Source organism: Tiliqua scincoides, chromosome 5 (genome assembly GCF_035046505.1).
Source record: "Tiliqua scincoides isolate rTilSci1 chromosome 5, rTilSci1.hap2, whole genome shotgun sequence".
In the NCBI taxonomy this organism is placed as follows: Eukaryota; Metazoa; Chordata; class Lepidosauria; order Squamata; family Scincidae; genus Tiliqua; species Tiliqua scincoides.
The window spans coordinates 11,449,690-11,475,490 of record NC_089825.1 but is presented as its reverse complement, the minus strand read 5'-3'; the positions used below and the strand labels follow the sequence as shown (position 1 = coordinate 11,475,490).

Here is a 25,801-nt window from a genome sequence, read left to right as displayed (position 1 = left end):
AACAGGTAGACCATGCAAAGTGGTAGGCAGGGGACTAACACTGAGAAACACTGGTGTAGGTAAAGCATAACATATTCCAGAACGCTGTGCCTCAAGATTACAATAAAAATGAGGGGAGCTGGTGTTGTCTAACCAGAATATTACTAGAATATTACTACAATAATATGCAATGCCATAGCATATTAATATTAAGGCAAGGAGAATCAAAATCGTTCTGCTACTTCCATCAAAATTCAGTGTGGCTTGGGCCAGGGGTTCCCTTGGAGAGCCTGAGCCTGCCACTCATTCAGACTAATCTAAGTAACAGACTTCTTATGAAGATAAGATGGGAAAATCTCCTCCCGTTTACTGCCCCAAGTTCCTTGGATGGGGATGGGAAGGATGGGGAAACAAACCCAAAGCAAAACTTGCATTTGATTTTCTTCTTCAGAAAACATCTAATGGGTAAACAAAACCTACAACGTTTGATTGCAAGCTTAATTATTAACAACACTGACACAATCCAGAAAAGTGGATGGCTCTGTGCATGCGGTAACTCTCCTCCACTATCCTTACCGAGAGGCCCAAGTATAGTCTTTTCAGACCTTTCTTAAATTTGGCAAGTCAGATTGTGCTAAAAACAAGAGTGGAAGGTCAGCACCAGAGCATAAGGATGAAACAAGCTCATAACTAAGGAGATTAATCCAGGCTTTGAGCCAAGAAGTCAGCAGATTAAGTTAAAGGGCTAGGAGAAGCAGGCTGCATATAAAGGGAAGGAAAATGGCTTCAGGAAACCCAAGTCTGATATGCATAGCAGAGCAATTAGATGCTGAGCCAGGAAGGAAGAGGACTGAAAGCAAGTGCAATGTAGAAAGACCAGTGGATACATGTTATCCAACTTCAGGCAATGAGGTCTCAAATCTACAGCAGAAGGTACAGGAAGCCTCCACCCAACACTGTACAGATGGCGGCACCTACTTGTTCAGGCTATTAGGAAAGGGTGATGCAGAGTATCAGGCTTTTATCGCCTCAAAATCATGAGTTTAAGCCTCAGGGTGACACCTGGACAACCAAGTTCCTCTCATACTTCCTCCACAATGCAAATTTGCCATGACTTCTACAAGTAATCTGTAACACAAAATGGGTAGCTGCTGATCAGGGAGATCTGCTAGATGGACCAAGACTAACAGACATGAACAATATCTGAGATAACAGCTAGTTTGCCCAGAAAAAAAAATTGTAATGTAGTGCATTTTTCAGTCACTACTTTTCTGCACTGAATGTTCACTTCCTGCCAGAATTAACCTAGCCATCTAGTTCTTTCTCTGCTTCCAAAGCCATTGCAATTTTCATTAACAGAACTGGCTATTTCATTGTGTCATAGCATTGGTTTGACCCTTACCTTATCATTGCACACACATGGCCAAGGTGCATTAAAGCCACATTTAATCTTTATCTACTCAACATAAACCCAACTATTTATCTGCAGACTTGTTCCTATTATATTAACAACTTTATCTTGTTCCAATACAGGTTTCTTATTAACCTGAGTTTACCCAATGTTTTTAACAGCCACAACCCAAAATAGATTTATAAAATGCAATGTATCATTCACGTGATGCTGGTATGCAATCAGCTTTATAAAACAGCAGAGATGCATAGTTTTGGTTCCTCACAATGAAAATAAAGTACTTTTAACCTATTCGCAATACAATTATTTTGTGAAATCTTTAGTCCAACCTCCAATCTCTTGGTTCAAGTCTAAGAGTACATGACAAATGGTATTCACGTCCTCAGTCTTTTCCTGCGCCTAGTTCTCTCCCTTTTCTGTTGTCTTCCTTATATCTCTTTTAGATTGTGAGCCATTCAGATACAAATTTGGTTTTTTCACTCTATGTAAAGCATGGTGTAGATAGATGGCACTAAAATATAATAACTGGCACTAATAATAATGATAACAATTACCTACATGTTTTGGCACAGTTTAATTGTGATTAATACTAATTTAATTTTGACTGGCACATTGAATCTGCTTCAATAAAAGATAAGCCATCAAGTAATAAAAATCTTTTATCATTACTATGAACATAATGTGATTTGTACTAGAAGACTTTGAAAGTACTTTGTGGCTCACCTGATAACAGCTAGAGCCAAAAATGCACTTCAGTAACTGGTTGACAGCTACTGATATGGATACACATTTACATTTTCCTTCATCTCTACTGGAATTTGGTAGCTTGAATCCTAATGGGACTGCCTGTGCCACGATACAGCGGCGCTGAAATGGCCACTGCCAAATCCAGTACAGGCAAAGAGGCAGCTAGATGTCCAGCCCCAGCAGCTGCTATGGGTCTACTCAGATCCACGCCTGCGAATTCACTGGCACAGAACCAAGGAGCCCCATGTAGTGCTTTCAGGCCCAGCAAGGGAATAAAATCTGGTGGCAGCCTCTGCTGCTGTCTCCACCTCCTTCCTGAGCTCAATCCGCCTCCTCCCGCCTCCCACCCTGTTTCATCCAGCCTTTCCCCACCTTGGAATGCCTCCATACTACTCAGCAGGAGACTGTTAACAGCTCCCAGGGCCTCTCCAACTGGTATGGAGGCCCAGCAGCCGCCTGCACTGGCCCCCATGCCAGCACCTCTCTCTTTACAGCACTTTCATGACAGCTGCAGCATCTCTCCTGGCAGCATGAACAAGACCAGCACGGTGGAACAGTAGGATTGGGTCCCAAGACTGTGCCACAAACTGACCAATAAGAAATAAATAACTTTAAGCCAACTCAGTTACATTGTAATAGTTAATAAGTGAAATACTACACCCAATAAAGGTTCTTCCAGTATACCATAATATTAAACAGTAGATTTTATCAATTAAAGAATGGCAACAATCACCAAGTAACAGAGAATTCCAAGTTGTTGAACTACCGTATTTATCGGCGTATAACACGCACAGGCGTATAACACGCATCTTCATTTTAAGAGGGAAATTTCAGGAAAAAAATAAGGGTAGCTGCATTCTGTACAACGCCAATCATAAGTAGTGAGGCATTTCCCAAACGTCAGTATTTCTTTGCCCCCACCCCACCTCACCTCCATCTCTTCCCCCACCCCACCTCACCTCACCCCCTCCCCCTCCCCTCCCCAAAGAAAGGGTCTCCACTTACCATATTCATCAGCTGCCAGCGGCTGTGATAATATGCGGCGGGCGCAGCGCTGACATCACGTCACGACGCTGCGCCGCCGCTAGGCACTATTGGGAACGGGATCCCTTAAAGAGGATTCCGTTCCCTGGACATCGGCGTATAACACACATACATCATTTGCCCCCTATTTTCAGGGGGAAAAAGTGCGTGTTATACGCCGATAAATACGGTAGTTTGTCTAATTCAAGCACTATTTCAGGGATGTAGCAGAGTTTGCTACTTTAACCTAGTGGCACTTAAACAACCTGAATATTTTCACCACATTCTCAAGATTGAGAATATACGAGAAAGGACGTGAACACTTAGAAAGAGAGAAAACACTCTGAGAGTTAACAATAACAATATATGTTTATTATGAGAAATACAAAGATGCTGCAAAGGCAACACCACTTCATTTCACTATTGGATGAGAAAAACATCAGCAAAGACTATAAGACACAGCCCAAAATACTCCCAAGCTATGGGAAGAAAGATGTTATTTATGCAGCTGCTGGTGAGAAGGTCACAGAAACAATACAGGCTCTCTGAAACTACTTGGCAGTCCTCCCAAGCTAGTTTCCTCCCAAGCTCCTAGTCCTTCCAAGTCCTTCCAAGCTAATTAGCCTAGCTATTGTACTTGTCCACAAAACATACACCTGGCAGCAACCGTTCAGTTCACACCACTGTAGCTAGACACTAGTGTAGGCTACGGATATTTTAAAGGGAAAGAACAGACCCCATTCAACTCATCCCATATCATATCAAATCAGCTCATCTGATTTCATGGTTGCATGCAAGGATGGCCAAACTGCAGCTCCTGAGCTACATGTGGCTCTATGACATAATGTGTGGCACTCGGAAATATGTTGGTTGAGCTCCTTTTTGTATCACAATTAATATAAAAAGTCAATAAGAAATTTTGGAGCTTTATAGTTATTTACCGGGTGTAAACTGAGAGTCCACTGGATTAAAATGCAATTTTAATATTCAGAGTAATTATAATTTAAGAATTTAATATTTCTTAAAAACTGCAGCTCTTAAACATCTCAAGTTTATTGTATGTGGCTCTTACATTCAGCAAGTTTGGCCACCCCTGCAATATACAGTACCTGGAAACACTATAGGCTACAGACACTTTTCTTGTCATCTTTCTTATCCTCAAGGACCCACATAGTCTATCTCAATACAAGATAAACAGTGGGCATAAATGTAAAATTATTCCATTGATAAGGCTTATTTTTGCCCACACTCACTCAAGGCAATGTATATTATCACCGACACCTTGTTTTAGAAGTGATATAAAATCTTAGTATAAACACATACTGTCTTTTTAAAAAACTATATCAAGAAAAGCAAACCAGAAGTTACTAAACATAACCACTGTTATTACTATGTACCCCACATTGCACAATGTCTGCAGCCTCCCAAGCTAGTCCCCCTGGGGAAATCTCTCCTCTCTTCACCCCCCATGGCACCCTTCGCAACCCCACCTGGGTCCCCTTCCAGTACAGGCTCTAGAATATTTTAAAAGGAAAGAAGAAACCTTAAGCAGCAAACCTTAATCAGCTCAATCTTAAACAGCAATGGTTACATGCAATACACATTGAAACACTAGACCAGGGGTGCTTACACTTTTTTGGCTCAAGAGCTACTTTGAAACCCAGCAAGGCCCGGAGATCTACCAGGGGGGAAGGAAGCGTCTGACAGACACCCCCTTTAATGTATGGAGCCCCTGCTGGAGTCTAGTCAGTTTCGTCAGTTTTGTTGCTGCATGCCTGAAGAGCAGCTAAAGTGTCAGTTTCAGTTTTGTGTCAGCTAAATATGTCAGTTTCATCTAGTCACTAGACGAACCTGACATATTAACAGTTTGGAGAGACAGGGCTCCGCGATCTACTCATTTTGCCTCGCGATCTACCGGTAGATCGCGATCCACCTATTGAGCAACCCTGCACTAGACAGACAGACTTTTTTGTCACTTTTCTTCTCCTCAAAAATACAGCCTATCGCCATACAAGAAAAGAGTGGACATAAGTGTAAAATTATTCCACTTATGAGGTGTAGTTTTGCCCACACTCACTCAAGGGAGTGTATAATATCATCAACACCTCATTTTAAAAGTGATATAAGATCTGGAATATAGACACATACACACACAAAAGGTCAGGAAATCCTCAGTGCAGGTACTCAAACATCTACCCACTTTAAACGGGGCTACGCACCTCCTACAAGAACAGAAGCACAGCTTGGGAGTTCTCCTAGAGGACCTAGACTCTCAGCTCTCTCTGGAGAACCAGGTGGCAGCAGTACATTTACCCAGCTTTGGCTGGTGCGCCAATCGAGACATTTCGTCAACTTGAGCCATTCAGACCTGGTCATATTGATTCAGGCTTTAATAACTTCAACACTGGACTACAGTAATGCATTCTACATGGGGCTACCCTATAAGATGGTTCGAAAACTACAATAAGTACAGAATGCTGCAGCTCGGATGGTTTCGGGGGTTAGATGATATGACTCTGCTAGGCCACCACTTCAACAGCTACACTTGCTTTCCATCTGCTTTTGATCCCAATTCAAGGTGCTCCTTCTAACCTTTAAGGCCTTCCATGATTTGGGTTCAGGCTATATGAAAGAGCACCTCCTTCCATACATTACAGCCCAACCTCTTAGGTCATCTGAAGGGCAAGGTGACCAGATGGCCTCTTTTTCCAGGACATATCCTCTTTTCTCAAGTCCTGGAAAGAACTTAAATGCCCTCCTCTTCCTGTGAATGGGGCCCTGCAGACAACACAGAGCCTTCTTGTCATTAATTACATGTAATAAATTATATGTAATTTAGTTTTAAATTTAATAAGTAATATGGTGTTTAAATCAACCACATAAAATCAATATACGAGTGTTTTTAGCTTTTATTTTGTCACACCCTTCATTTTTCTTGGCTGTCCTACATTTTGGTGTGCCTGGTCCACTTTTCCAGTTATGACATCTGGTCACCCTGCTGAAGGGGCTCTCCTTCAAGTGCAGCCTCTGTCCCAAGTGAGACAGGCTGGCAAGCCTTGTCTGTAGATGTGCTAGAGCTATGAAATTCCCTTCCTCAGGAGAACTACTTAAAACACACACACACATACACACCCCACCCTAAAAACCATATCAAGGAACTCAAAACATAAGTTACTAAACATCAAGGACATGTGGTGGGTGGGGAGACAGGTGAGGCAGAGCTTCCCCATCCGAGTCCTTCAAAAAGCAGCACTGCCATGTGAGGTGAGACTGAGCCTCCCCACTGAAGTCCTCTGCAAAGTGCTGCCGCTGTGTGAGGTGAGACAGGGAAGGCAGAACCTTCGAAAAGCAATGCTGCTGTGTGATTTATGAGGTGGTGAGGCAGAGCTTCCCCACCAGAGTCCTTCGAAAAGCAGTGCTGCTGTGTGAGGCATGAGGTAGGGAAGCAGGTGAAGCAGAGCCTCTGCACCAGAGTCCTTTGAAAAGCAGTGCTGCTGTGTAAGGCGTGAGGTGGGTAGGCAGATGAGGCAGAGCCTTCCCACTGGAGTCCTTTGAAAAGCACCACTGCTGCTAGGTGAGGTGAGGCTGAGCATCTGCACTGAAGTCCTTTGAAAAATGCTGCTGCTGTGTGAATGAGGTAGGGGAGGCAGAGCCTCAGGAGTCCTTCAAAAAGCACCACCACCGTGGAAGGTGCTCAAGCACACACAGGCCTACGCGCTGTGTGTGGTGTGCACATGGACTGTGTGTGCCTGAGCACCTCCCACAGCAGCGGTGCTTTTCAAGGGGCTCCAGAGGGGAGGCTCTGCCCTCACCTGCCTCACCCGTCTCCCCACCTTCTGCAAGTGCCTGCTAAACAGGACCATCGCTCTCACAGGGCACAACGACAGCAGACGCCCCCAACACTCCCCCACAGGGGATCCTTCCCCATGACACTCCCCACAGCCCCCCAGGGCCCCTGCCATGCCTGCCCCCCTCCCAGCCCAAGGCAGGGGGTGGGGGCCCCAGTCTTGGCCCCAGGGAGTCCCTCCCAGCCCCCCGTCCCCTACCTGCTCCCCACGAGACTGCTGTGCGGGGGGCCGTCCCTGAGCCCCAGGCTCACCTCAGAGTCCAGCTGAGCGCGGGGGGGCGGCTGGGGGGGGCCGAGGAGGGCGGGGGGGCCGGTGCGGGACGGCGCTCGCTCCACGCCGCTGCTGCAGCTGCAGGTCTCGCGGTGAGACCCGGACCCGGAGTGCGCCCAAACGCTCGCCCCGAAGCGCCAGAGCCCACTTCCGGTTGCTGGCCGGAAGCAGCCATAGAGACAGGCCGCCATGACTGGGTGGGAAACAGAGCGGCCGGGAGGGGTGGGGGCAAGCGAGCGAGGGGGCAGTGCCTGTCACGTGGTCTGGAGCCGGCGTTCCAAGCTGCTGAGCTGCGGCTGGGAGGGTGTTGGGAGGCTGCAGTGCTCTCTTCGCTTTCCTGGGAGTAAGTCCCATTGACTGCAATGAACTTACTTCTGAGTAGACATGCAGAGGATTGGGCTGAGACTGCACTCCTGTGCACACTTTCCTGGGAGGAAGCCCCGTTGACTACAATGGGACTGACGTCCGAGTAGACATGCAGAGGGTTGGGTTTTGAGATTGCAGTCCACACTTTACCTGGGAGTAAGCCCAATTGACTGTAATGGAACTTACTTCTGAGTAGACATGCAGAGGATTGGGCTCTGAGGCTGCCATCCTATCTACACTTTCCTGGGAGGAAACCCCACTGGAGGCTGTAGAACTTCCAGAAGGCATCATGAGTCCTGCATAGAGACTTATGAGTCCTGCATTGAGATCCTGCATAGAGATCTTGCAACCCAGTCCTGCGCATGGTGGGTCCGGCCATTCAGTGTGCCATGGAATTCCACTGGTCTTCTGGTCCTGTCCCTGGGATGTGCACTGAGGGTTTTGGTGGGCCTCTTTAGAAGTGTGCAGCCCTTCACTTGAAAAATAGCAGAGCAGCGTGGAAATGGAAAAGATGCAAAAGAGAGCAACTAAGATGATTGCTGGGCTGGGGCACCTTCCTTATGAGGAAAGGATATGGCGTTTGGGCCTCTTCAGCCTAGAAAAGAGGCGCCTGAGGGGGGACATGACTGAGACATACAAAATTATGCAGGGTGGACAGAGTGGATAGAGAGATGCTCTTTAGACTCTCACATAATACCAGAACCAGGGGACATCCACTAAAATTGAGAGTTGGGAGGGTTAGGACAGACAAAAGAAAATATTTCTTTACTCAGCATGTGGTTGGTCTGTGGAACTCCTTGCCGCAGGACGTGGTGACAGCATCTGGCCTGGATGCCTTTAAAAGGGGATTGGACAAGTTTCTGGAGGAAAAATCCGTGTGTGTATGTGCAACCTCCTGATTTTAGAAATGGGCTATGTCAGAATGCCAATGCAAGGGAAGGCACCAGGATGCAGGTATCTTGTTATCTGGTGTGCTCCCTGGGGCATTTGGTGGGCCATGTGAGAAACAGGAAGCTGGACTAGATGGGCCTATGGCCTGATCCAGTGGGGCTGTTCTTATGTTCTTAAGACTGTGGTCTTCAAGCTTTTTCGTGTCAGGACCCCAATACATACATACATACATTATGAGACTGGGGACCCACTGTTGATTCACCCCCTTCCCAGCATCCTATCTGCCCACTCCTTGCCCCTGTAATGCCCTCCCACCACTGTTCACTGTAGCCAATTATTCTTATTAGAGAGCAGAAAAAGTTACCATGAAGCCTGGCATTAGTGGAAGCTATTTTGACACCATTGATGAGAACCTCAGCAGGACTGGGACACAGTCTTCTGGTACCTGAAGGGGTACTGCAGGTGCCTCTCCCTTTACTACTGATGCTCTGGTCCAGTGGTCCAGAGGCTTTGCAACCCCCCATTGGAGTCCTGACCCAAGGTTGAAGAACACTGGCATAGGATATGATGTAAGCTCTCAGGTGGCTTCTGGCTGCAGCCCTGCTAGCAGCAGTACCTGCTAGCTAGCAGTACCCTGCTAGTGGGAGCAGCCAAATGGGAGACATTGGGTGGGACCGCTAGATGCCATATCCTAAATCTCCAGCAGAGGACAGACTTGTCCTAAACATAGGCAGAACCCTAAGACAGGGTTGGGGTTGGTGTCCATTGAGAAGCACACAAGGACAGCACAAGTTAGGGTAAAGGACAGAAATATTTTATATAGATTTAATATAGATAGATGAGGAAGACAATAGTGGAAATAAGAGCAAATGTCAGAGAATAATTGAAGATATGGATAAGAAATATAAGTAATTTAGAACTTATGACTTCACTATTGCTGTAATTTAAGGATGCATTTTTATGTGTTTAACTGTTTTTGTTTTGTCTTGTTCTAAAAAAAATTTTTTTTTAAAAAGAGAAGCACACACGGTAGCAATCAAAGGAGTCCAATACCAGAGCAGAGTATCCCTATTCCTCATCCCCGTCTTGACAGAACATAGGATACAGTGCAATCCTATCCTTAAAAAGAAATCATTCTAAGAGCCTAGGATATGGAGTAACTTGTACATTGGTGGAACATAATTCTAACTACACAATATCATGATTTCAGCCCAATACTGGCAGATATTTTCATCTACTGCTATGTCCTATTTCCACATAATGTTGAAGGTATTGTTCCCACATTGTTCTCAGCCACCTCTGTTGATCCACCTTTATTTTATCAGTCACAGGGCGCAATTCTAACCAACTTTCCAATACTGGCATAGCTGTGCCAGTGGGGCATATGCTGCATCCTGCAGTTGGGGGGCGGTCATGGAGGTAAGGTAAGGTAAGACAAGGTTTGTTTCCTTACATCAGAGTTGCATTGCCCTTATGTCAGTGCTGGAAAGTTGGTTAGGATTGGGCCCATAGTCTGTTAATTATGATCTGTTTGTTTGTTCATAATATATTCTTGACATTTACTCATGATTAATTACATGATTTTACAATTACAATTTTACAGTTCCAGTTACTTGATTACAGGTTGAGCCTCATTATTCATGTGGGTTCCATTCCAAGCACTCATGTGGATGGCAAAAAAACCCACTATAGCAAATCAATTAAAAAAATTGCAAAGCAAAAAAAGCAAAGTTTCTTTGCTCCCATGAAAAATAGCCTTGCTGACCTTTGTGATGTAAGATAAGGGTCATTAAGAAGACAATCCATCAATCGGTCCTCCTCCAATCAGCCCCTTCACTCTCCTCCTTCACTCAGCCCCTCCCTTCCCCAATGCAAAGCAATCACCCTCTTTCACAGTGCTCAGGGGGAAGGGAGGGGTCACTTGGAGAGAGAAGGATTGATGGATTGTGAGCCAGCCTCTCTCTCTCTCTCTCTCTCTCCCTACCTACCTCTCCTTAATGAGAATTAAGGAGGCTATTGTTAAAGGACTGTTCAGTTTTTTAAACTGATTTTAAAGGAATGCATTTTTCCCCTTCTCCAGGTATCAGCACATTCCTTCTCATTTGCAGGGGCTATTTGTGTTGAGTCAAATCCGTGTAAAAAAAAATCCATGTATAAATATGCTGGACCTGTAATTACAGTTCCATTCAGATTTGTTACAGACTGATTCCATTATTATATTTCCCTTGCGTTTTATATCTCCTCTGATGCTGTCAGTGACTGAGGGTGAGAGCAGGGTTGTAGAAGTCTTGAAAATCTTTGGAACCAGCTATGTTTTTTGAAGTTAGAAGGGAAGCTGCCTAAAAGCCATTTGGGTTTTTCAGATGCTGAAAAATGCTTTTAAGGTTTTTGGGACATTCCAAGGGCACTTACAGCACAAGCCTAGTCGTGTTCATAAGAATATAAGAAGAGCCCTGCTGGATCAGGCCAAAGGCCCATCTAGTCCAGCTTCCTGTATCACACAGTGGCCCACCAAGTGTTTCGGGGAGCACACAAGACAACAAGACACAACCTGCATTCTGGTGCCCTCCTCTGCATGTGTCTACTCAGACATAAGCCCCCATTAAATTGAACAAATTGCACTAATGGGAGCAATTGGTACAATTGGCTTAAAGCTGGCACTGATCATCAGGTAAGGAGGACACCTGGCATGCCTCTTTAGGCATCAGGAAGTCTTGGGCCGGCCCTAGTTGGGGTTCCTAGATGGTCACTGTTCTTGACCTTTTCCTGGCTCTACCAGTTGCTCCTGCAGTGGGAGGCACAGTGGCATTCTTGTGTCAGGAATGATGTACAGAAATCATAATAACATTTGTCACCATGTGCTAATTGACTCCTTCTATACATTGTCCATGTGAGCGTGTTGTTGGCATGTTGCCCCATAATTGGTCTATGCTAAAGGTGTTGCCATAGGGGTTGGGACGGTTTGCTTCCTGCTACCTTTGTTCTTACCTCAGTTGGTCACAGGACTGCACCTTTACAAGGATTTTTAAACTATTGTTGCAAGAGAAAGGGATGATTAGATGACACAGTTTCAGGGCCAGCCCATCCATTAAGCCAACTGAACCAGCAGCTTCACACAGCAGACTGGTGGGGGTGGGGGGCTGTGATGTCCCTGGTCTCCTTGGGGTCTTCCCACAGGAGCAGGTCAGTGTTGACATGGTTGAGATATGACTTTGGGATTGACATATTTGTAGGTCCTACCCACAATAATACACTGGAGGCAAACCAGGCTCAAGCCTTGCTCATCCTTTCCTGGTCACATTGATCTTCACCAAACCCCTGGGACATGTGTGGTCTTACCTGCCTGGCAGACCTTGATTTCTTCTGGCCATCCACATCCAGAAGGCATGAGGTGAGCACTGTAGTCCTTGAAAGTCCTCTGTACTGTAGCGTAGCTAAGAGAGAGCTGGGGGGATACAGGGTCCCAGGATACCATACCTGACTGGGTGTCAGGGATGCCTCACCCCCTCAAAGGCCCAGCTGCAGGCCCTCAAGGGGGTGAGACTTTGTGAAGAGTGGTGCAGGAGAACATACTGTGGCAGTGAGGAGGCTTCCTCACCACCACAGTACTTTCTCCTGCACCCCCTCATGGCCACTCGGAGAGGTTGTGCGTGTCTCCAAGTGGCCAACTACTTCTTTCACTTCTTTTCCCAAGCAGAAAAATGTGAATGAAGTCGGCAGCTGCTCAGAGAAGCTGACAACTACTCTGAGTACCTGCAAAAGGGGGGGGGGAGTGCAGGAGAAAGTATTTGGCAGTGAGGAGGCCTTGCCAGTACCTTCTTCCACGCACTCCTTGCAGCCACTCAGATTGGTTGCACAATGCTCTGAGCAGCTGACCATGTTTTTCTAAGTGAAAAAGTGGTTGGATGTCCATGTCAGGATGAGAGGATCCCTCATTTGTCCCTCAAACACTATCTAGCTGCCTCACAGGGTTTAGACCCCCTTTCTTGTCTGGGTTGCCCCTTCTCTGGTGTTATATTTACCTGCCTCCATTCCCTGTTCTCACAAGGCTTCCCCCCATTTTTCCCCCTCTCTTCCTCTCCCTGGTACCGCTCTGCCTGTCTTCCAAGCTGCTATTTCTCTCTACACCTCTGCCTCACTACTGTGCAGGGCAGTGGCGTTCCTCAGCACTGTGCCACCCAGAGGCACACCTCCAAGGGTGCTGCCCCCCCTACCTGGAGGTGCCTCCCCACCTGCTTCCTCCTCCCAGGCATTCTAAGGGCCAAGGAGGCCACATGCAACCTCCTGGCCTTCAGAAGGCCTTCTAAGGCCTTATGGAGGCCGGAAAACTGGAAGTGACAACTGGGGGGGGTGCCCTCAGGGGTTGGCACCTCTGATCAGTGAGTCAATACTATCAGCAATCAACTGAGTGCCACAGGGTGGCACTGCAGGGAGACAGGATGGCAGCACAGCACCACCCCCCAAGCATGGTACCCAGGGCATTTGTCCCCCTTGCTCCCCCTCAGATATGCTACTGGCCCAGGTATGGCTTGCTTTCCTCTTCTCGCACCAACCACCAGAGCAGTCTCTCTTTCCTCCTTTCTCCTTTCCCCTCAAGTGTGGTTAGCTTCTCCAAGGCTCAGTCCCCTACCTCTTTCTCTTCTTGCCTCTGACACTTCCCCTCTCCCTGATCTGCTGTTTGATCCAATTGCTCTCCTTGCTCTCCATCTCTATCTCTCTCTTCCACTTGTGGTTTGCTCTCCCCTTGCTCAGCTTTTGTTTCCATTTTTCCCCCTCTCCCTTCCCCTACTCTGTCCCATGCTGCCTTATATTCTTCCCCCTGATTACCTTCCTCTGGTCCCAGTCACCTCAGCTGACCCTCTAGCCATCTGTCTCAGCATGCTGGTCATGAGTATTGACAACTTTGTCTTGTGGCTAGCCTTACAAAAGCAAGCTGCTCACTCCCCCTCCCCTGCTTCTAAGCCAACTCTGTACAGTTTATAGCAAAGACACAGATGACATTACTGTTGTTGTTGGGGGGGGGGGTAGAAACATATAAGATATATGCAGCATTCATACTTTGGGGTTTGGAGTTTTCCTCTTCCCTTACCTATGTGGGATACATTGTTCTTGCACATCCAGTTGGAGTGGAAGTTCCAGTTAGGTGTTTGTTGTGGAGTCCTTCTGGGGCAGGGTATCTGCAATGCGAATTTTGAGAAGATGTGTAGCAAATGACTCGTCCCACATACAGGTAGGCGTCCACTGTTCATCATCACACATATCCTGGGAGTGCCCAGGCTGCTCTTGCTGGTGCTATTGCGTTTGCAACAGCTGTAAATCTGTTTACACCACCAGAGCACTCGTCCTGGTGGCATAAACTGCCTGTAGGGTTGGGCTGTTAGTTTTGCGGTTATATTTTTATCTTGCTCTGCCTCCAAGGAACTCCACACCGCATACCTCACCACCTCACTGCTGTTTTCACTTTATTGGTTCCCTGCGAGAAGGATTCATATGAGACATAAGGACTCACCCAGTACATTTCTTGGCTGCACAAGGATCTGAACCTCAGTCTCTCTAGTTGGGCAGCCCAATCCTACCTAACTTCCCCCATTGCAATATTACTCTGCCAACACAGAGTCCACTGAAGCCTACAGGGCAGTTTCAGCCTCGGGAGGCCTCTTTGGGGTAAAGGAATATTTATTCCCTTGCCCAGGGTAAGCTCCTGCCGGCCTGGTGGGTCAACTCTGACATGTGCCAACAGTATTGCTGGAGCAAATCTACACTGACCCATGAAGGCATGTCAGGTCTCCCCCTTTCTGGGCCCAATTTGCCCTCTTCCCTGCCTCATCTCCTTCCCATTCCACCCACCCCTACTCATTCCAGCCCCTCCCCACCTCCTCAAACCCTTACACAATCTTACCTGCAGTACATAGGCTGACTGGAATGATTGATGAGTTAAGCCAACACTCAGAACCTGCCCAACCAGGTCCATTGTCCCATGCTGCCACTTACTTGCAGGTTGGAAAAGGATGGTGCAGAGTTAAGGAGAGACACAAAGTGCTTTATAAGTATCAGCAGCACTTTCAATTATGTTTAATGATGGACCATCAGCTAGAAAAGGGCAGAAAAAACATGGAAGTTGAAATCATATGAGCCCAGCTACTTCCTCATGTGGCCCACATGGAAGCAAGCAAAGGCAGGCTTGGCATGACAAGATGCACACTTGTATGTGCAGCTCAACACATGGTAAGGCAGAGAGCTAGCCAAGACAAGGAGTCTGTCATCTTTTGGTCTCAAGCAGTGAAGATGAAAGCTTGAGCCTACCCACATAAAGGACAAAGGAGCGGAAGCTCTGGTTTCCGCATATTGTTCCAAATGAGCAGATCTACTGTCTGTAATTTGATACAGTTATAATTATTGCTTAAAGAAACCTTTCATAATAGTGTGGGTTTTTATCTCACCAGTATCTGATGGTACTTCTATTACAAGCCAGCCTTCATCAGAGATTACAAATGATACAATAGTTTGGGAAAATAAGGAGAACATGGCAGGACTACATGTGTTCTTAGTATGTTTTAAGAAGGTAATGGACTGAAAATAAAGCACTTTTTTCTTTTTTCTATACATAAGAAAACAGAAATGTTTGATGATAATTCATACAATGGATTTGTTCTGGCTTCAATCCTGTATAGCAGTGTTTCTAAATGTATGCTGCTAGGAGCCCTAGGGCTCTCTGAGACCCTTTGGGGGCTCCACAAGCCCCCTGTCCAGTTTGCTTGTCCATTCCCCCATCTCCCTTATTTTGGCTCTCATTCCTCTTCTGTTCCAGCTCTTTGATGGTATTTGGCATTGGGCTCAGCTCTGTGCCACCCTGTGCATGTGCTGGCACTCTGGGGCTCCCCAAGTCTCTACGCATGTGCCAGCAGTGCTCCCTGAGACTCATTTTTAGGAGTTTAAAGGTCTTCAGAGACCAAAAAGTTTTAGAACCTCTGCTGTACAGGTTTACTGTTCTTCTTATCATATTTTTTCTTTATTCTCTTTTTTTTCCTGTTTTTTTTCCCCAGGAGATCTTGCCGACAGACAACATCAACCTCTACCAACACCAGAGATGTGCCAATCCACCATGGCAAGACTCAAGTCAAGTTCCGAGTCCCTGCCCTCTTTGACTTGACTCATGCATGAGTCTTAATGAGCAGGTTTCAGAACTTGGCCAGAGCCTTTTTGGGACTCTGATTGACTCGAGTCAGTCTTTTTGATAAACAAGTCAGGCACAGCTGAAAATAACAGAGTTATTGGTGGTGGTGGGTGTGTGTGTGTGTGTGTGTGAGAAAGAGAATTCTCATTTAACACCCCCCTGATGTCCCCATCCCATCTGTAAACAAAACTCTGCTGTTCTTCGACTGAGTGCAGCAGTGCAGCAGTGCAGAAAGCACCGAATGGTTCCTTACAAACCCCCACAACCACTTGTTCCTGAGAAATCTCCCAAGTCCCAAGTCACTTCTGGTTTCAAAACAGCATGTCTCAAGTTTGCAGAAGTCCAGGAAACATGTGTTTGGCGACTTGAGTCTGAGTCTTACGAGTCGAGTCACCCAGCCCTGACCAATACCAACTCATTTTGTGGTATAAAAGGTTTCACTGGGAGCCTCTAAATGGTAAATGGGCAATATGTCATGCTTCTCTTGAAGCAAAGATGAAGCCTCTGAAACTTAGGCCAAGCCTTAAATTCCCTTGAAAGTGCTTTCCTTTCAAGTCACATACCCCGGAAAGAAGAAGATGCAGTAATTTCATTAATGGAACCTTCTGTCCACTGACTGCAATTATGTAGCACTTCCAATGCAGCTCCTGTCATGTCTCCATTAAATGCAACCATAATCTCTGCCTGCCTGCATCTCTGTATCTTGATCTGCTTCAGATGCCTCAGTCTTTCAGTGCAATTACTGTATCTGGCTTGCACCTTTGTACCTATTCACCCCAGCAGTGTCTTTTCTAGTGGCTGTCTGCTGGTGTTCTTTTGCTTCCTTTTAGATTGTGAACCCTTTTGGGACAGGGAGCTGCTTGTTATTTGATTTTCTCTGTAAACTGCTTTGTGAACTTTCCGTTGAAAAGCTGTATATAAAAACTGTTCATCATCATCATATTGAGAAATGTGCTTTGTGCATCTACGTGTTTGAAAGCATGCCTGCATTTCACCCATTTTCAGGGTCAGACTTGCCCAGGAAGCAGCATGGTGGGCACTGGGACGGGTATAGGCTGAGAGAGGGCGGAGTGGACAAGGAGCAGCAAGGGATGGCATGTGGTTGCAGGAACCTCGCTGCCTTTCCAGGGGGAGGCTTAGTACCCAGAGGGTGACCAGGCCAGGCTGACCAGGCATCCTCTTTTTCCAGAATATGTCCTCTTTTTTTAGCCTCGTGTCCTGGAAAAGAACTTAAATGTCCTCCTCCTCCATGCTCTCTATGAGCAGGCAACTCATAGCTTGTAATTAATGTAAATTATTCTTGTAATTAATGTAAATTATATGTAATATAATTTTAAATTATTATTAAATTTAAAACTATATTACATAAATTTATTAATTACAAGAATTAATATTACTTATTATTAGTGTTTAAATTAACCACATGAAATCAATATACGAGTGTTTTTAGCTTTTATTTTATCAAGTCCTGCATTTTTCTTGCATGTCCTAAATCTTGGGATGCCTTGTCCTCTTTGGGGTTTCGATATCTGGTCACCCTGCCCCAGGCCAGGTGGGGGGAACAAGAAAGGAGGGACCAGCCAGAGGAATATAAGGAAAAGGCCAGGATTGAGATAGGGCTGGCTGAGGGTTGGAAGGAAGCCTCCAGAACCTTGGAAGATTGGAGTGTCTCCCAGTGTCTGTGGAACCAGTGACTGTGGAACACCTTGCCACAGGACATGCTCATGGAGAGAAGGAGGCTCTTTTCCCTCACACAACACCAGAGCCAGGGGGCAGCCGCCAAAGCTGAGCGTCTGTTGAACGCCCTGCCACAGGACGTGGTGGTGGAGGGAGGCTCTTCTCCCTCTCACACGTCCTGTGGCAGGGAGTTCAACAGACGCTCAGCTTTGGTGGCTGTCCCCTGGCTCTGGGGTTGTGTGAGGGCAAAGAGCCTCCCTCTCTCCACCTCCACGTCCTGTGGCAGGGAGTTCCGCAGACTAAGCGCGCTAGGTAAGGAAGTGCTTTCTGTGGGCTGTCCTCAGTGGCGTCCCCTCATGCTTGAGTGCCTGACTGACTGAGCGTGTTGCGAGGAGGCTGGAGGAGCGCAGACTGGGGCAGGACACCACAGAGCGGCTGTACCTGCACATAACGCTCTCAGCCGCCCTCCTCGCAGAGACTGTGCAGTTAGTGGCTCCGTGTCCTTTTTCCAGTCTCCGGACAACCGCACGACCGAGCGCCCATTGGTCAGCACTCCACCCGAGCCCTCCTCCCATTGGCTCGCTCTCTCTGTTAGCCCGCCCCCCGGTGTGTCGTTAGAACCGTTAGGACGGTTAGAATTTAATCTCGCGCCTCCCCCCACTCCCCTCGGGATCTTGTTGCCCCGCCCCCTTCCTTCCGCCTCTCCCCCGCCCCCTCCCTCCGGCTCCTCGTCGCCTTCCCTCAGGCTCGGTCCTGACAGCGCCCATTGGGCGAGAGGCCGGCCAATGGGCGCTCCCCGTGCGCGACAGGCCGCGGTCTGGTGGCGGTGGGGCGATCGGTCCACGCGTGACGCAGGGGCCGAGCGGCGCCGCCATTGGCTGGCCCGAGAGGGGCGGGGCGAGCGGCGATGTGGCGCGCGGCGCGCCGGCTGGCAGCTGGCGCCGTCTGGGGAGTCGGAGACAGGCGCTTGGCAGTGGCATTGGGCGGCGCGCCTTCGCCCTGTCGGGAGCTACCGTGTCTGTGCGCGCGGGCCGGGCCTCCATCGCTGCTCGGCTTGGTGAGGGGAAGGGCGTCGCGGCCTGGAAACGCAGTGGGGTAAGAGCCCCGGGTGGGCGCCTCGGAGACCCGGCGGGGCTGTCCTTTCCTCCCACCGTCGCCAGAGCCCCGTCTCTCAAACCGAGGAAAGGTCCGTCTACAGGCAATTGAGGCTGCCATCCAATCCACGCTTACCTGGGAGTAAGCCTCATTGACTGTAATGGGGCTGACTTCCGAGTAGGCATGCATAGGATTGGGCTCTCAGGCTGCCCTCCTACCCACACTTACCTGGGAGTAAGCTTCATTGACTACAGTGGGACTTACTTCTAAGTAGACATGTATAGGAGTGGGCTCTCAGAGACTGCAGTCCCATCCACTTTCCTGGGAGGAAGCCCCATTTACTGTAATGGGTCTTGCTTCTGAGTAGACATGCATAGGGTTGGGCTCTCAGGCTAAGACAGCTACTAGTATTCCACATGTCAAAAGAATTCTTAAAACCTCAAACTGATTGAAACAGTGAGCAGAGCAATCAAATGAACAGCAGTACTTGGTGAGCAGAATCAAGGCATTCAGCCCAGGCATTATTAAGGGGCAGTGTCTTCAGCTGGTATATGAAAGCAGTTGTGGGGGATTGGCAGATACTCTCAGAAAGACAGTTTCAGAATTATGGGCTGCCTCCAAGAAAGCCCTGTTGCTGGTACCTGCCACATGTTAAGGGCAGGCCTGACCTGCAGCATTTAGGAAGCAGTTCTTTCTGGTAGTTAGATATGGGTGAAGGCAGTCCTTAAGGTAACCTGATTCCAGGCCAGTAAGTCAACACCAGCACTTTGAATTGAGCCCAGATGCCAGTTGATGCCAGTGCAGCTGGTGCAGTATACGTAATGCATGCCATCCATGGGAAGCCACTAACATGCTTGCAGCTGCATTGTGGAGCAAGTGAAGTTTCTGAACTGTCTTCAGAGCAGTTAGTGGTTTTTTCAGTTGGCAAAAGGAACTTGAGAAGGACTCGTAGCAGCAATGGAGAGATGAAGAAAAAGGATGAGAGCCATTCGTACCTAGGGTTATATAGGGTATTGAAAGGAGCCCTCTGAAACAATCCATAAGCAAAGAAAGTGAATTGCACTTGATTGATAATATTCTCAACAAAGACCTATTCTTAAAACTGTAAAGTCTATCTTGTCTTAAAGAGTTGAAATAGTACAACCTAAAACTAGTAGTATTGCACCCAACAACTGTGAAACTGAAAAATTTAGGGAGGACCACAGTTGACCTTAGTCAGCCATCACAAGTAATACGCAAACTTTCAGTGAAAATTATCTTGAAGAATGAGAAACTTGCATAACTTTCTAGTGTAGAAGGTATTATACAATATTGCTGACTTACCCTGGCAAAACCCATGTTCAGTTTATTCTTGTGTTGGAAAGTTTATTTTGTAAATGCCACTGGTAAATCTTAAGCAAGGTACAGTTCATTAAACCTCTGAAGTAATTGTTTTTTGAATGACTGGTTCTGTTTTTGTTAGAAAGATCAGTACTGCAACCATGCCTGAAATAAACACACAAGATCTGGATGAGCAGCAGGTACAACTGCTGAAAGAGATGTGCATTGTCATTGATGAAAATGACAACCGAATTGGTGCGGATACAAAGAAGAACTGCCACCTGAATGAAAACATTGATAAAGGTATTCTTTTACAAAAATAGTTCAGATCTGTTGCATGCAAAGGAATTCTGCCCCCAAGGTCCATTTGGATTGAGAACTTCCACCTTGTGCTACCAAGTAAACTAGGAGTTGGATAAACAGGTTAGACTTGTGCAATCATGTACAAGATCAGTTTAAGTGAGCTGAGCTCAGATAAGAGTAAACATATCCAGGTGGGACAGGTGAAATGCAGTGTAGTCTTTTGCAGTTGCCAGTTGATTCAGCACACATTGTCCACAAAGCAACTTGCTAGACCTGTCACTCCATTTAACATTGGGTTTGTATACTTCTGTTTGCACTCAAACTGTGGGTAGTTTTTGGATGTTCACTTCAAGAAACAATACAGGAGACATGAGTGCAAGTTTGAATATCCCATAAAACAAGATGGGCACAATGTCTTGTTTGGTACAGGGAATGTATTAACTTCCCTTGCTTCAGACAAGACCTGAAGCAGTGTGAGTCACAGGCTTCTTTTTGCAGTGCTTCAGTCAACATCTGAAGTTCAACATACCAGCTCGTTGTGGCCAGAAAAAATATAGCATTAGGCCTGTGCAGACCCATAGCTTTAGTTGTTACCAGTATAGGGGCTTAGAGATGGTGATTTTATTGGCTATCTGGAGGAGGAGAGAATATGGTGAGACAACCTTCTGTTAAGTTTGGGTGTCCTAGGTCTAAGGAACAGCTTATTGAAGAAGGGGACAAGATTTCATCCAAAGATTAGAAAATGCTGTCTGTTCCTGGTATAACGAAAACATGAGTTTGCGACTTGCGTAAATAAAGATTCTGAGAAATTGGCCTCTGTGCTTAGAATTATGAGAAACTTTACACTGGAAACCAAGATAGTGCATATTTATACCAGGATGTTAGTTTGCCTTTCTGATTGTAGTCAAATCTCTTTTAAAAACTTGTTTTCTGTGTGCTGTCCTAGGATTGCTGCACCGTGCTTTTAGTGTTTTCTTGTTCAACATGGACAACAAGCTGCTGTTGCAGCAGAGGTCAGATGCGAAAATCACGTTCCCAGGTTTGTTCTTCTGCAATGAGCTTTGTCTTCATTGTGCAGCATAGATCCTGTGCCACTGGCCACTACAGTAGCCTACCATACTGCTGCTGTTTTGTTGTGGAATGGTTGCCATTTAATTTTGCTGTTCTGTAATGGTGTATTAATGATTCTGCCATTGTTTGTTAATTTGTGAACTGCTGTGACTTTTTTGAGGGGGGAAAGACTATAAATTTTGTTTGAACTACACACTGAAGGCCTGGGAAATATAAAGTATTTTAAAAAACAATTACTTTTCAACTTCAGAGAAATGCTATATGTTATTATCCACATATTTTAACAGTGTTAATTTCTCTGAAAGATCCTTGGTGTGGTATTATGGAGATGCCTGCCTCCTTTATTTGTTTGGTCTGCAGCTGGCAAACACTTTCTGATGGACCAGATCTGTGCAATAACACAGTGTAACTTGTAACTTGCAACATGGTCATATTGACGTTGCTCAAATGTGCACTTTTGATTAGTCAACAAGTGTACATTTGGGGTAGAAGATAAAGTATTACAATTCAAATGATTATTAGAATTACTTGCATCTGTGTGCCTGTTCCAAAGCCTCACAGTCTAAATCAGGGGTGTCCAAAGTTTTTGGCAGGAGGGCCACATCATCTCTCTGACACTGTGTCAGGGGCCGGGGGGAAAAGGAATTAATTTACATTTAAAATTTGAATACATTTACATAAGTTTACATAAATTAATATATTAAAGATGAACTTATATGAATGAATGAAGGTCTTGCAATAGCTCAAGGCCTATAAAAGGCCTTGTACAAAGCAAGGCTGGCCTTTCCTTTGCTGCTGTTACTGAATCATAGATGTGAAACAGCAAGCAGTGGAGGAAGCCCTCATCCCACAGCTCACACAAGAGGTCAAACAGTTGCCCTCACACTGAGAGCAGTTATGTCGGGCCAGTGCGGGCTCCAACAAATCTCTGGAGGGCCAGAGGCTCATTGGAAACTGGGGTCTCCCTGAGGGTCACACTGAGAGGCCTCGAGGGCCGCATGTGGCCCCAGGGCTGGGGTTTGGGCACCCCTGGTCTAAATGACACAAAGAGGAAAGAGAAATTGAAGAAAGAATGCGATAACTGAGGAAGAATATGCAGTTATTTCAAGCTAACCTCTCCTTGCATTAGTTTTAAAGGAATATACAAAAGATTTCTAGGAGCATAATTTCAGATATTTATATTGTGGAAACATTGTCCTGCTGGTGCTAAGCATTTGAGCAAGTTCTATTGCTTGGAATACCTTGAATAGTCCAATTATAGGTTTGTTGACCACAGAATGCGAAGCATTTTTAATTTCTAACTTCATGATTGGTTTAGTGAACAAAAATCCACTGCTGTGGGCCATTTCAAGTGTTCTATAATTTGAAACTGGAAAAAATAGTCATAAAACTTAACCCACACAACTTTTTTGTAGATTGTTTTACAAACACTTGTTGCAGTCATCCTCTAAGTACCCCATTAGAACTGGATGAAAACAATGCAATTGGCGTTCGAAGAGCAGCACAGAGACGACTGAAAGCAGAGTTGGGAATTCCTCTGGAACAGGTAAATAAAGTTCCTTCAGAATAATTACTTCCCTGGGGGGAAGTTAGTTGAATAGCATCTAGTTGTTGTATTTGCAGCTATAATTACTAATCAGAGGTACAGTACTTATTTGGCAATGTTGAACCTGCCTGATTCCCAAAAGCAGAGAACAAGAGACTAAACGTGACATTTTGTCATTATTTCAGTAAGTTATGCTTTTTCACTAGTCATAAGGACCATTTCTACTTGGTGTTTGACAAGGCAGACCAGGAATCCAGTACAGGCATGCCCCTGCTGGACAGGTTCCTGGTCCTCTTATGGATATGGGAAACTGGGCAGGAGGTCGCCAGTTTGAGGACACCAGCAGCTCCCTGAACGGCTGAGAATGGTGAAGCAGCTGACAAGCCAAGCTGAGTGATTCCACCTGCTCTTGGTGTGAGCAAGAAGCGTCTTGGCTGCCCTCCATGTGAGAGATGGAGCCCTGCTTGCCAGCCTGCGTGGGAGAACTGGAGGCCAGAAGTGAGACCAAACCAGGAAGATCCATTCTGAAATGCTGTTGGTTCTTGAAAGAGAGAGCCTCTATGACTGTAAAAAACCCCTTGAGGGATTTAGAAATGCCTGCCTAGGTAAACCGCCTGGAATAAAGTCAGAGGAGTACTCTGATGACCAGAAAGGCAGTATATAAATACCTAGTTGTTGTTGTTGTTATTGTTATTATTATTATTATTATTATTATTAAACAGTGGATAAGAGGGAACCCTATAGAAAGTATGTTCTCTGTGCTCCCTGATGCCTATTGCCTTTGTTCTTGCTTTACCAGATCACTAAAAAAAACTTGCTTTTTCAGCTGCTAAATGGAAATGCAGTGGGCAGGCAGGCAGAAGGCATGATAGAGGGAGAGACTTCTAGAACATCAACAGGAAGCACCTTACCTCTACCCCTGCTGCCTTCCCGATTCCCCTGCACACACTTACAGTGGTTCTTGAACTCCCTGGGAGTTTGAAAACTGCTGATTTAGACCCTTATGGTCTAAAGTTCTAATTAATTGGGGTGAGGCCTGGACTGAGTTGTTCTCAGAAGAAAAATGGAAGTTCTTGGAACTGCTATGACTACTTAGAGTTTATGGTTATTGGTAGTCTAACAAAAACTTTTGTTTTGTAGGTAACTCCAGAAGACATGTCTTATCTAACCCGAATTCACTACAAAGCCCAGTCCAATGGTATCTGGGGTGAACATGAAATAGACTACATTCTTTTTATGCAGAAGAATGTGATGCTCAACCCAGACCCCAATGAAATTAAAAGCTACTGTTATGTGACACAGGAAGAGTTGAGAGAACTCTTGGAAAAGGCATCCCGGAATGAAATTAAGATTACTCCGTGGTTCAGACTGATTGCAGAGACTTTTCTGTTTAAGTGGTGGGATAATCTGAATAATCTGAAGAGGTTTGTTGATCATGATAAAATACACAGAATGTAAAAGAGTATAGTAGCAGATGATGTGGTTGCTTTATATTTAATGCTGATGAAGTAGCATTTGTAGAGTTGATTGCAACAGAGGGTTGAAATATGAAGGAATTATCCTGAATATTCTTGTTCTTACATATGGCATGGCTTGGATGGTTGGTCTCTAAGTCAAACCTTAGTTTGACTCTCCTTACTTTCACTTCTTAGACACAGTGTTTGGATTTCTGACCAGCTATCTGTAGGTACACTTTAGTTAGAAGCAACCCCAGAGGCTGAACTTGGAATATTAACTTGGCCACCACTTAAGAGTATACTTCCACAAGTTACTGCTTTTGAAAGTACAGACTGTTTTATATGACTTAGGTTATTTTAAAGAGACTCAAATCTCACTCTGCCATCTAGCATCTGGAATAACAGTGTTTTGGCCCAAGATTACCATCTTCTATTTCTCTTGGGAATAAAAAAAAAGGCAGTTACTGTGCTATAATCTTCTCCCTGTCAACAAATCTGGTGCTTTTATTAGTTCATTTGTCAATCTTTTGACTAGCTACTCCTAGAAGCTACCCAAGTTAAACCCAAAATGTGGTGTTAAATATTCCTACAGCTTATCTTTGCAGAAGGGTATGGTAACTCCCCCAGGCACTTCACCTGCAAACAGGAAATACATGTATTTCAAAATTAGAAACATTAGAATTTGTAGTGTAAGCCTAAATGTGCCTTTCTTTTGTCAAAAAGAAACGCTGTAAAAGTACAGGTTGGTAAGAACTCCTCACAATACCTTTGAAAGTATCTCAAGCTGGAAATGGATTTCCAAAATCAGTGTGATTAACTATAGAATCAGATTTTACTGTTTCTTAAAGAAAAAAAATTGAGCTACATACTAATCTTTGTCTTATGTGCTCTGAAAGTAACTTAACAGAAGTGAAAGCATCTTATGTGAATGTATTACTTGACCAGAAAATAAATGTAGAAAGTTAATGTGCCCTTTTATTTTCTATAGTCTAATTTTGGTAGTGTGTAAAAAATACTACACATGGTAGAATACAAGAATACTTAACTCGCCCTCTCCCCCACTTTGTTTTATTTTTTTATATTGTAAATCTGCTGAAGCTGATAAAGCATGTATGCCACTTGAGCATCCAATAGCAGAAGTGGATCAAGCAGTATTCCCAAGGGTTAGGGAATAAAGCCATGTTGCCACCACTCACCATAGTCCCAATTAAGCTGTTGTTTACCATCAAAAACCGAAGCATATTTGATGGTAGGGACATATTTAACATTGCATGGAGTCTGGCCCTGGTTGGATCTCTCTCTTCATTAGTACTGATCCACCATAATATCTGGGACAAAGTGAACAAGGCCTGAACAATAGCATATAATTGCCAAATTCTTTTCAATACCATAAGTAGTATACCCACCACAGAGTCTAAAGCACTACCTGTTGATCTTATACAACCACATCTCCTTGCCAACACTTTTTCAAGAATATCTTAAGCAGGTTGAACCTCCCAGCCAGAAGTGAACTGAAAGCTGCCTTGCCTCATGTCATGCACTTTTTATCTCAGTACCATCTACTCTGGCAGAGATCCAAGCTCAAACCCCAGCCCTGTAAAATCAGCTTCTGGTTCAGAAATT

The 25,801-nt window shown here is 45.6% G+C and overlaps 2 protein-coding genes and 1 long non-coding RNA gene across 5 annotated transcripts in view; 2 read left to right on the top strand and 1 right to left on the bottom strand.

The window, feature by feature from the left end:
* The window catches only part of WDR37 (WD repeat domain 37), a 55,957-nt gene extending 48,553 nt beyond the window's left edge, over window positions 1–7,404 (bottom strand). Inside the window, exon 1 of the mRNA XM_066630942.1 lies at window positions 7,260–7,404. The gene's annotated coding sequence lies outside the window, so the exon portion shown is untranslated. The remainder of the gene's footprint in view (window positions 1–7,259) is intronic.
* A 134-nt stretch (window positions 7,405–7,538) lies between these two features.
* On the top strand, window positions 7,539–16,629 carry LOC136654241 (uncharacterized). The gene is made up of 3 exons (XR_010794591.1): window positions 7,539–7,621; window positions 11,769–11,926; window positions 15,579–16,629. It is a non-coding gene; the product is annotated as an uncharacterized lncRNA (long non-coding RNA).
* A 1,588-nt stretch (window positions 16,630–18,217) lies between these two features.
* On the top strand, window positions 18,218–25,762 carry IDI1 (isopentenyl-diphosphate delta isomerase 1). Of its 3 annotated transcripts, none has more exons than XM_066627070.1 (5): window positions 18,218–18,443; window positions 19,948–20,104; window positions 21,051–21,143; window positions 22,591–22,721; window positions 23,862–25,762. In XM_066627070.1, exons 1-5 carry the CDS (start codon window positions 18,294–18,296, stop codon window positions 24,177–24,179), a joined length of 849 nt encoding a protein of 282 aa, XP_066483167.1. In that variant the 5' UTR covers window positions 18,218–18,293; the 3' UTR covers window positions 24,180–25,762. The 3 variants fall into 3 exon arrangements, with proteins under 3 accessions (XP_066483167.1, XP_066483166.1, XP_066483168.1); XM_066627069.1 differs by having other exon boundaries at window positions 18,219–18,481; window positions 19,944–20,104; window positions 23,862–25,761; XM_066627071.1 differs by having other exon boundaries at window positions 18,366–18,443; window positions 19,944–20,104.
* The last annotated feature ends 39 nt before the right edge of the window (window positions 25,763–25,801 follow it).